Here is a 12,108-nt window from a genome sequence, read left to right on the forward strand (position 1 = left end):
TCCCTCCCTGTCCTCCTCCCGGTCTTGACATTTTTTTTTACTCTGACAGGTCTTTCCCCTCAACTTCCTTTCTCCTCCTACCTTACCCTTCACTCTACTTTTTCCTGTTCCAAACTTTTGTTCTCCCTCTTCTTCCTTCCTCCTCCCTCTCTTCTTCCTCTCTCCTATCATCCTCCCTTCTCCTCCTCTCTCTCCCTCATCCCTCTCTTCTTCCTCTCTCTCCTATCATCCTCTATTCTCCGCCTCTCTCTCCCTCCCTATCTTCCTCATCCCTCTCTTCTTCCTCTCCTATCATCCTCCCTTCTCCTCCTCTCTCTCCCTCCCTCTCTTCCTCATCCCTCTCTTATTTCTCTCTCTCCTATCATTCTCCCTTCTCCTCTTCTCTTTCCCTCCCCCTCTTCCTCCTCCCGCTCTTCTTCCTCTCTCTTATCCTCCCCCTTTCTTCCTCCTCCCTCCCTTCCTCCTCCCTCTGTTCCTCCTCTCTCTCCTATCATCGTCCCTTCCCTCCCTCTTCCCCTCTCTTCCAATTCATCATCCCACTATCCTTCCTCCATCTTCCCCTTCTCCCTTTCTCTCCCCTCCCTCTTCCTCCCCTCTCCCCCTTCTTTCTCATCACTCTGTCACTCCCTCCCCGCCCTCCTCCCGGTCTTGATGTTTCCTTTTTACTCTGACAGGTCTTCATCTTAATTCTGCCTCTAAGTGCCTGTATAAAAGTCATAAGGGGGTAGGAGGGGGTAGGATAGGGGTGTAGAGTGAGGGGATATGCTGAGAAGAAAGCACTTTTTAAGGAGGGAGTGAAGTGTCTCTTGACTTCAAACAGCCCATGTTGAGTGGCAATAAAAGATGAAGTCTGTGTGTTTCTGGGAACTTTTTGAAAGGCAGTTTTTGTTCTTTGTGAGAGAGCTTGCTGAGTATGCAGGGGATGTAAGGGGTTAGAGGGGGAGGTAGGGAGGAGAGACTACCTCATGGGGTGTTTCTGATGTGTTGAGGAACTGATTAGAGAGCTGCTGCTATACGTTCTCCTCCACACTCCAACTTCACCTTGATACTCTCTACAGTCAGCATTGACAGTTGGAACCTGCCATTATCCTTTGTTTTGTGTAAGTTAACTATACAAATATACTATATGTACGTATTTCATCCTAATGCATCTGGATATAGGCCTGTATCTGTGTATCAGGGCCATATTATTTTGGGTTAGGATCATATTCATTCAGGTTAGGATTACGTTCATATTCATTAGGGTTGGGATTAGAGTTTTAGTCATTAGGGTTATATTCATTAGGGTTAGGGTTAGGGTCATATTTATTAGGGTTAGGATTAGAGTCATATTGATTAGGGTTAGGTTTAGGGTTAGGGTCAAATTTATTAGGGTTAGGATTAGAGTCATATTCATTAGGGTTTGGTTTAGGGTTAGGGTCATATTCATTAGGGTTAGGGTCATATTCATTAGGGTTAGGTTTAGGGTTAGGGTCATATTCATTATGGTTAGGGTCATATTCATTAGGGTTAGGGTCATATTCATTAGGGTTAGGTTTAGGGTCATATTCATTAGGTTTAGGATTAGGGCCATATTCATTAGGGTTAGGGTCATATTTATTAGGGTTAGGGTCATATTCATCAGGTTTAGGGTCATATTCATTAGGGTTAGGGTCATATTCATTAGGGTTAGGGTCATATTCATTAGGGATAGGTTTAGGGTCATATTCATTAGGTTTAGGGTTAGGGTCATTCATTAGGGTTAGGGTCATATTCATTAGGGTTAGGTTTAGGGTTAGGGTCATATTCATTAGCGTTAGGGTCATATTCATTAGGGTTAGGGTCATATTCATTAGGGTTATATTCATTAGGGTTAGGTTTAGGGTTAGGGTCATATTCATTAAGGTTAGGGTCATATTCATTAGGGTTAGGGTTAAATTCAATAGGGTTAGGGTCATATTCATTAGGTTTAGGGTTAGGGTCATATTCATTAGGGTTTGGGTCATATTCATTAGGGTTAGATTTAGGGTCATATTCATTATGGTTAGGGTTAGGGTCATATTCATTAGGGTTAGGGTCATATTCATTAGGTTTAGGGTTAGGGTCATATTCATTAGGGTTAGGGTCATATTCATTAGGGTTTGGGTCATATTCATTAGGGTTAGATTTAGGGTCATATTCATTATGGTTAGTGTAACAAATCTCTTCGTCGTCTGAGGAGGAGTAGGAAGGATCGGACCAATATGCAGCGTCGTAAGTGTCCATGTTAATTTATTAGACTGAACACACGAAACAAAATAACAAAGTGAAAGGAAGAAACAAAACAGTCCTGTCAGGTGAATACACAAAACAGAAAACAACTACCCACAAATCATAGTGGGAACACAGGCTACCTAAGTATGGTTCTCAATCGGAGACAACGATTGACAGCTGCCTCTGATTGGGAACCATACCAGGCCAAAAGTGGACCTAGAACAAAAACATTGAATGCCCACCCCAACTCACGCCCTGACCAAACTAAAACAGAGACATAAAAAAGGAACTAAGGTCAGGACGTGACAGTTAGGGTCATATTCATTAGGGTTATGGTCATATTCATTAGGGTTAGGTTTAGGGTCATATTCATTAGGGTTAGGTTAGGGTTATGGTAATATTCATTAGGGTTAGGTTAGGGTTATGGTCATATTCATTAGGTTTAGGGTCATATTCATTAGGGTTAGGTTAGGGTTATGGTCATATTCATTAGGGTTAGGTTAGGGTTATGGTCATATTCATTAGGGTTGGGTTAGGGTTATGGTCATATTCATTAGGGTTAGGTCAGGGTTAGGGTCATATTCATTAGGGTTACAGGCTGACTACACCACTCGCGTCACGTGTGAAATCTATATTATTCAATTATTGCACCCACACTGCTCGTTCACGCCAACGGAGGTCTGCGTTGCCAAGGGCTAAAATAGAAGTCAGTTCTATTTGTGATGCAGATCACACTGCAAGTCCTGCCTCTCCCGTCTCCTTATAGAAGCAGGTACCCACGTGCCATCTCGTCATTGGTTATATCCATGTGGGTGCCTGAAAGACGAACGAGGTCGGTGGCGGTAGTAATGCACCTAATTTATGAAAGTTGTCAATCGCAATATGAAGTCCAGAGAAGAAAAAGCCTGGAAGGAGGAGAGATGACTAGAAACGATTCGGTTGACTGTTTTATGTGTACATTATTTGGCGGAGTAGAGGACCTTGTGCATTTAAAAAAAAAAAAAAAAATCCTATGATGTTCCCTAATAAGAATGACCTTGTTGAACCTGAATCTGATTTATCTCTAGTTTCATTCATCCCTATAGAGTACCACAGTATTGGTCACAATACCCATAACACCTAGCGGTCAAACAGGGAAATGGTTCCAATAATTTTCACACCAGTAATTTTTCCCATAGGGGATTTTAGGAACACTGTTTTGTGTAGGTTTACGTTTCTATTACCACGTAAATATCTCTAGGACAAGGTGACTTTTATCAATATATTCACCTGTGTTAACCCCCCAAAATGAAATTATAATTAGCTGCTTATGTGTCTATCAGAAAGAACTACAAATTCCATGATTATCTGGACGAGACTTCAGAATCAAGGCAAAGGTAAGAATCTCTGGACTAACTATCTAATGTTAGCTAAATGTAGTAATGAATAAATTAGCTACATTTCTTTAATGGGCAATTCTGTGAACTGACTTGTGCACGTTTTAAATTGACACAATACCTGTTAGCAAAGGTGTCAGCTAGAGATGGCGTGCAGGCGCTTGCAGGGATTTGTAGTCTTGCATGCTGCTTAATTTGATGCTAATTATAATTTTAGAATCTGAGAGTAAATAGAACCAAATATATTGAAAAAAAAGTCACCTTGTCTGAGAGAGACTTACATGGTTATCAAAATGTCATGCCAGGATAAGCCTACATGAAACACTTTGTGAAAATTGGTTGGAACCATTAAATTTTTTCACCGCTAGGTTTTATGGGTATTATGACACCTCCACTATGGGGCTCTACTGGGCTGACATATTCATTCTAATAAATAGTAGGTTCATGAGTTAACTCATTTCAATTGGCCCAGCTACTGATCAATAGAGTCAACAAATAGAATGATAGAAGTTAAAAAGCTCTTGATTTAGCCTCTTAGTCTGCTTCTCTTTCCTGGGTGAGAATATAACTCAGACCCTCAGGCTAGCAACTCACTCTCACTCTGTCACACACACACACACGCACACACGCACGCACGCAAACACACACACACACACACACGCACGCACGCACGCACACACGCACACACACACACACACACACAACACACAGAGAGCACTCTATCTGTGTGTTACTCTTCCCAATCTAATTGGATCCAGTCACTCTGTTTTACTCCAGCACTAAATTGGTTTCAATTTAACAACCTGGCCAACAGTCTCAACCCTGAAGTGGAGCTGTGTGTGTGTGTGTTTGGTTTTATTATCCTTGTGGGGATCACAAGGATAGTAAAATGAGGACAATTCGGACAAGTGGGGACATTTTGCAAGGCCCAACAATGAAAAAGGCTATTTTAGGCTTAGGTGTTCAAATCAAATGTTATTGGTCCCATACAGATGGTTAGCAGATGTTAATGCGAGTGCAGCGAAATGCTTGTGCTTCTAGTTCCGACCGTGCAGTAATATCTAACAAGTAATCTAACAATTTCACAACAACTACCTTATGCACACAAGTGTAAAGGAATGAATAAGAATATGTACATATACATTTATAGTTGAGTGATGGCCGTGCGGCATAGGCAAGATGCAATAGATGGTATAGAGTACAGTATATACATATGAGATGAGTAATGTAGGGTATGTAAACACAGAAAGTGGGATTGTTTAAAGTGACTAGTGATACATGTATTACATCCAATTATTATTATTATTATTAATTATTAATAAAGTGGCTAGAGATTTGAGTCAATATGTTGGCAGCAGCCACTCAATGTTAGTGATGGCTGTTTAACAGTCTGATGGCCTTGAGATAGAAGCTGTTTGTCAATCTCTCGGTCCCTGCTTTGATGCACCTGTACTGACCTCGCCTTCTGGATGATAGCGGGGTGAACAGGCAGTGGCTCGGGTGGTTGTTGTCCTTGATGATCTTTTTGGCCTTCCTGTGACATCAGGGGGTGTAGATGTCCTGGAGGGCAGGTAGTTTGCCCCCGGAGAGCCTTACAGTTGTGGGTGGAGCAGTTGCCGTACCAGGCGGTGATACAGCCCGAAAGGATGCTCTTGATTGTGCATCTGTAAAAGTTAGCTAGTGTTTTCGGTGACAAGCCAAATTTCTTCAGCCTCCTGAGGTTGAAGATGCGCTGTTGTGCCTTCTTCACCACGCTGTCTGTATGGGTGGACCATTTCAGTTTTTCCGTGATGTGTTTTCCAAGGAACTTAAAATGTTCCACCTTCCCCACTACTGTCCCGTCGATGTGGATAGGGGGTGCTCCCTCTGCTGTTTCCTGAAGTCCACGATCATCTCCTTTGTTGTGTTGACGTTGAGTGTGAGGTTATTTTCCTGACACCACACTCCGAGGGCCCTCACCTCCTCCCTGTAGGCCATCTCATCATTATTGGTAATCAAGCCTTCAAGCCTACCACTGCAGTGTCATCTGCAAACTTGATTACTGAGTTGGAGGCGTGCATGGCCACGCAGTCATGGGTGAACAGGGAGTACAGGAGAGGGCTGAGAACACACCATTGTGGGGCCCCAGTGTTGACGATCAGCGGGGTGGAGATGTTGTTATCTACCCTCACCACCTGGGGGCGGCCCGTCAAAGTCCAGGACGCAGTTGCACAGGGAGGGGTCGAGACCAAGGTTCTCGAGCTTAATGACGAGTTTAGAGGGTACTATGGTGTTAAATGCTGAGCTGTAATCGATGAACAGCATTCTCACGTAGGTATTCCTCTTGTCCAGATGGGTTAGGGCAGTGTGCAGTGTGATTGCGATTGCGTCTTCTGTGGACCTATTGGGGCGGTAAGCAAATTGGAGTGGGTCTAGGGTGTCAGGTAGGGTAGAGGTGATATGGTCCTTGACTAGTCTCTCAAAGCACTTCATGATGACGGAAGTGAGTGCTACGGGGCGATAGTCATTTAGCTCCGTTACCTTAGCTTTCTTTCGAACAGGAACAATGGTGGCCCTCTTAAAGCATGTGGGGACAGCAGACTGGGATAAGGATTGATTGAATATGTCCGTAAACACACCAGCCAGCTGGTCTGCGCATGCTCTGAGAACACGGCTAGAGACGCCATCTGGGCCAGCAGCCTTGCGAGGGTTAACACGTTTAAATGTTTTACTCACATTGGCTGTGGTGAAGGAGAGCCCGCAGGTTTTGGTAACGGGCCGTGTCAGTGGCACTGTATTGTCCTCAAAGCGAGCAAAGAAGTTGTTTAGTTTGTTTGGGAGGAAGACGTCGGTGTCTGCGACGGGGCGTGTTTTCTTTTTGTAATCCGTGATTGTCTGTAGACCCTGCCACATACGTCTCGTGTCTGAGCCGTTGAATTGCGACTCCACTTTGTCTCTATACTGACGCTTAGCTGTCTGTATTCGGTCATGTTACCGGTCACCTTGCCATGATTAAAAGCAGTGGTTCGTACTTTCAATTTTGCGCTAATGCTGCCATCAATCCACGGTTTCTGGTTGGGGAAGGTTTTAATAGTCACTGTGGGTACCACATCACCGATGCACTTGCTAATAAACTCGCTCACCAAATCAGCGTATACATCAATGTTGTTGTCTGAGGCTATCTTTTAGGTTTAGGGTTACTATTAAGTTTAGGGAAGGGTTTAGTGTTGGGGTTTGGGGTTAGGGTTAGGGTTAGTGTTAAGGTGTTTAGGTTAGGGGTTAGGTTAAGGGTAATGGTTAGATTTTAGGGTTAGGTTTTGAATGGGAATCAATTGTTTGGTACCCACAATGATACTAAAAGAAACATCTGCACTGCACACCAGGGTCATGGACTTAGTAATACTGTATGTGTGTCCTCCTAGTTGCAGTGTGTGTGTGTGTGTGTGTGTGTGTGTGTGTGTGTGTGTGTGTGTGTGTGTGTGTGTGTGTGTGTGTGTGTGTGTGTGTGTGTGTGTTTGTGTGTGTGTGTCAGTGTGGATTTATTGGACAATCTCCAGGCATATCAATCTCCAGACTTGTACAATCCTTTAGGTTTTATAGTTCTAACACACTGGTAGGACTGGAGACAGTGGGGGTCACCAGCCCTGGTCCTAGAGAGCTAGGAAAACAGCCCATTCCATCAATAATCTCATCAAGACCTTGATTAGTAGAATTAGGTATGTTAGAGATGGTTACATGGTTACATTCATTAATATACCTCTCAGAATCATTCTAGGGTGTCTGTCCCAAATGGCCCCCTATTCCTCATATAGTCCACAACTTTTGACCGGGACCCATGTACAGGTAGTGGACTATATGGAATAGGGTGCCATTTGGGACAGACCCCAGGAACAAAGTGGGTCACACCTGAACCAGAACATGTTACTATGTTACTGAACCCCTACCAGACCCTGAACATGTACCCAGGGCTCACAATGTTGTGGGGGCTCACAATATTACAGATTCACAATATGACAGCAAACACATTTCTCCTTGACATCTGCTAACGGGGTGAGGATATATCCATCAATTGTGTGAATGTGTGACATGTGCCTCTTTCTCTCTCTCTCTCTCTCTCTCTCTCTCTCTCTCTCTCTCTCTCTCTCTCTCTCTCTCCCTCCCTCGCCCTTCCTTTCTCTCTCCCAGAGGGGAGGACGGCTCATAATAATGGCTGGAACGGAGTCAATGGAATGGCACCAAACACATGGTTTCCATTCCACCATTCCACCTATTCCGCTCTTACCTTTACCATGAGCCTGTCCTGTCCAATTAAGGTGCCACCAGCCTCCTGTAGTGGATCCACTGACAGATTTTGTGTGTGCTCCACAGTATGACCTGAGGCTGACCTGTACATGGGGGGGAAGTGTTTTATATACAGTAGCAAAGGACAGTGTCTGTCTTAATCACCATATCTATTTATTTTACTCTGACGTTACTGTGTGTCCTTTGTCTGAATGGCATTTCACACAACATGTCTTTTGTCCTGTCCATCTCTCCTTCTTACTCTCCTCTCTCTCATTCTCTCTCTCTCCAGAAGTACAATGCCCTTCCCAACAGGTAGATGACTGGAAGTTCCCTCAGACGGCCAGACACAACATCACAGGTAAATGATACACGCACGCACAAACACATGCACACACACACAAAACAGTTAGTACCATCTTGTTTATCCTGTCTGATCTACTGTGGCTCCTCTCTGTGATTGATTACTCTGCCTGGCCTGAGGATTAATGTGGTGATGGATTTGATGCAGGTTTCAATCTGGTGCGGCGCTTCTCCCTGCTCAAGACAGCAGCGGTCAGGAAGATCCGTAACCCCCGAGGACCCGTTATCCTCCGACTGGGCAAGACAGCACTCATCCACCCCACAGAGTATGTCCTCCTCCCTCCCTCCATCACTACTAACTCTCTTTCTTTGTCTGTCTGTCACCCTCTGTCTCCCTCTCTCCTTCTGTCTTTTTCCATTTCATCACTGCTGCTAGCTCTCTCTTTATATCTCTCTATCTGACTCTCTCTCTCTCTCCCTCTGCCTCTTTCTCTCTCTTTCTCTATTTTCCCATCTCATCGGCCCCACACAGTAGATCCTCTATCACTACTACATCTCTCTCTCTCCCCATCTCATCGGCCCTACAAAGTAGGTCCTCTATCACTACTATATCTCTCTCTCTCCCTCTCTCTCTCTCTCTCTCTCTCTCTCTCACACACACACTCTCTCTCGCTCTCATATACATTTACGTACTTTAGCAGACACTCTTATCCAGAGCGACTCAAAGTAGGGATTCATACATGTTCATGCTTTTTTTCATACGGGTCCCCCGTGGGAATCGAACCCCCAACCCTGCCGTTGCAAGCTCCAACTGAGCGCTCTACACCCCCCCTCTCTCTATCATTCTCTCTCTTTCTCTCTCTCTCTCTCTCTCTCTCTCTCTCTCTCATTCTCTCTCTCTATCTATCTCTGAGCACTCTACACCCCCCCCTCTCTCCCTTTCTCTGACTTTGATAATTAGCAGATATCGGCCTAATTCTGCTCTGCATGCGTTATTTGGTGTTCTACGTTGTACACGGAGGTGTACATGCAGAATCTCAATTTGTTGTTTGTCCCATTTTGTGAATTCTTGGTTGGTGAGCGGATCGTAGACCTCACAAGCATAAAGGGCTATGGGTTCTATAACCGATTCAAGTATTTTTAGACAGATCCTGTCACGAACCTCGCCGAGTATGGTGCCTCTTCCTGTTCGGGCGGTGCTCGGCGGTCGTCGTCGCCGGCCTATTAGCTGCCATCGATTCCCTTTCCGTTTGTTTTGGGTTATTGGTTAATTGGGTACACCTGTTTTGTATTAGGATTTGTTTGTAGGGTATTTAGGGGCACTAGGCCCGCTGGGTATTTGTGCGGGCTTGTTTTTGTTACTCTGTGTTTTGATGGTGTGATTTGTTCCTGTCTTTGTGTTTGCACCAGATCGGGCTGTTTTGAGTTCTCACGTTTCTTGTTTTCGTTAGTTTGTTCATGTATAGTGTCTTCATTAAAATACAATGAACAACCACCACGCTGCGTTTTGGTCCGCCTCTCTTTCAACAAACGAAGAACGCCGTTACAGATCCTAATTTGTATGTCAAATTATTTGTTCCTTTTAATGGCATAGAAGGCCCGTCTTGCCTTGTCTCTCAGATCGTTCAAAGCTTTTGGAAGTTACCTGTGGCGCTGATGTTTAGGCCGAGGTATGTATCATTTTTTGTGTGCTCCAGGGCAACGGTGTCTAGATGGAATTTGTATTTGAGGTCCTGGCGACTGGACCTTTTTTGGATTATTTATTTTTGTCTTACTGCGATTTACTGTCAGGGCCCAGGTCTGACAGAATCTGTGAAGAATATCTAGGTGCTGCGTAGGTCCTCCTTGGTTGGTGACAGAAGCACCAGATCATCAGCAAACAGTAGACATTTGACTTCACATTCTACTAGGGTGAGGCTGGGATTTGCAGACTGTTCTAGTACCCTCGCCAATTCGTTGATATGTGCTTTGAAGAGGGTGGTGATTAAATTGCATCCCTGTTTCACCCCACAGCCCTGTGGAATGAAATGTGTGTTTTTTGCCAAATTTAACCATACACCTTTTGTTTGTGTACGTGGATTTGATAATTTCATGTTTTTTTCCCAACACCGCTTTCCATCAATTTGTAGAACAGACCTTCATGCCATATTGAGTCAAAAGCTTTTTTGAAGACAACAAAGCTTGAGAAGACATTGCCTTTGCTTTGGTTTATTTGTCTGTCAATTAGTGTGCAGGGTGAATATGTGGTCTGTCGCACGGTACTTTGGCTAAAAAGCCAATTAGAAATTTGCTCAGTACATTGTTTTCACTGAGGAAATGTACGAGTCTGATTTTACCAAGGTTGCTGTTGATGCATATCCCACGGTAGTTATTGGGGTCAAATTTGTCTCCACTTTTGTGGATTTTTGTGATCCGTCCTTGGTTCCAAAAATTGGGGAAGATGCCAGCGATAAGGATGATGTTATGTATATTTGATAATTTCATTGAGGATACCATCAACACCACAGGCCTTTTTGGGCTGGAGGGTTTGTATTTTGTCCTGGTAGTTCATTCAATGTAATTGGGGATCCAGTGGGTTCTGGTAGTCTTTACTATTTTATTCTAAGATTTGCATTTGATCATGTATATGTTTTTGCTGTTTGTTTTTTGATATAGGGCCAAAAAGATTGGAAAAGTGGTTTATCCATGCCTCTCCATTTTGGATAGATAACTCTTTGTTTTGTTGTTTGGTTAGTGTTTTCCAATTTTCCCAGAAGTGGTTAGAGTCTATGGATTCTTCAATAAAATTGAGCTGATTTCTGACAGGCTGTTATTTCTTTTTCCGTAGTGTATTTCTGTATTGTTTTAGTGATTCACAATAGTGAAGGCGTAGGCTCAGGTTTTCTGGGTGTCTATGCTTTTGGTTGGATAGGTTTCTCAATTTCTTTCTTAAGTTTTTGCTTTCTTCATCAAATCGACCTTGAATATGTGGACATCTATAAGTACCTAGGTGTCTGGCTAGACTGTAACCTCTCCTTCCAGACTCATATCAAACATCTCCACTCGAAAATCAAATCTAGAGTCGGCTTTCTATTCCGCAACAAAGCCTCCTTCACTCACACCGCCAAACTTACCCTAGTAAAACTGACTATCCTACCGATCCTCGACTTCGGCGATGTCATCTACAAAATTGCTTCCAACACTCTACTCAGCAAACTGGATGCAGCTTATACCACCCACCACTGCGACCTGTATGCTCTAGTCGGCTGGCCCTCGCTACATATTCGTCGCCAGACCCACTGGCTCCAGGTCATCTACAAGTCCATGCTAGGTAAAGTTCCGCCTTATCTCAGTTCACTGGTCACGATGGCAACACCCACCCGTAGAACGCGCTCCAGCAGGTGTATCTCACTGATCATCCCTAAAGCCAACACCTCATTTGGCCGCCTTTCGTACCAGTTCTCTGCTGCCTGTGACTGGAACGAATTGCAAAAATCACTGAAGTTGGAGACTTTTATCTCCCTCACCAACTTCAAACATCTGCTATCTGAGCAGCTAACCGATCGCTGCAGCTGTACATAATCTATCGGTAAATAGTCCACCCATTTTTACCTACCTCATCCCCATACTGTTTTTAGTTATTTACTTTTCTGCTCTTTTGCACACCAATATCTCTACCTGTACATGACAATCTGATCATTTATCACTCCAGTGTTAATCTGCAAAATTGTAATTATTCGCCTACCTCCTCATGCCTTTTGCACACAATGTATATAGACTCTCTTTTTTTTCTACTGTATTATTGACTTGTTAATTGTTTACTCCATGTGTAACTCTGTGTTGTCTGTTCACACTGCTATGCTTTATCTTGGCCAGGTCGCAGTTGCAAATGAGAACTTGTTCTCAACTAGCCTACCTGGTTAAATAAAGGTGAAATAAAAAATATAAAAAATAATTT

The 12,108-nt window shown here is 43.7% G+C and overlaps 1 protein-coding gene across 7 annotated transcripts in view; it reads left to right on the forward strand.

Moving 5' to 3' along the window:
* Positions 1–12,108, forward strand: part of LOC110496558 (uncharacterized) — a 135,177-nt gene that overhangs the window by 21,941 nt on the left and 101,128 nt on the right. For all 7 annotated transcript variants that reach the window (XM_036953312.2, XM_036953309.2, XM_090209075.1 and 4 more), the window contains exons 3-4: positions 8,161–8,229; positions 8,380–8,497. In XM_036953312.2, the coding sequence (XP_036809207.2) occupies positions 8,161–8,229; positions 8,380–8,497 (187 nt within the window). The remainder of the gene's footprint in view (positions 1–8,160; positions 8,230–8,379; positions 8,498–12,108) is intronic.

Source organism: Oncorhynchus mykiss, chromosome 18 (genome assembly GCF_057628025.1).
Source record: "Oncorhynchus mykiss isolate SJ-2025 chromosome 18, ASM5762802v1, whole genome shotgun sequence".
Taxonomy (NCBI): Eukaryota; Metazoa; Chordata; class Actinopteri; order Salmoniformes; family Salmonidae; genus Oncorhynchus; species Oncorhynchus mykiss.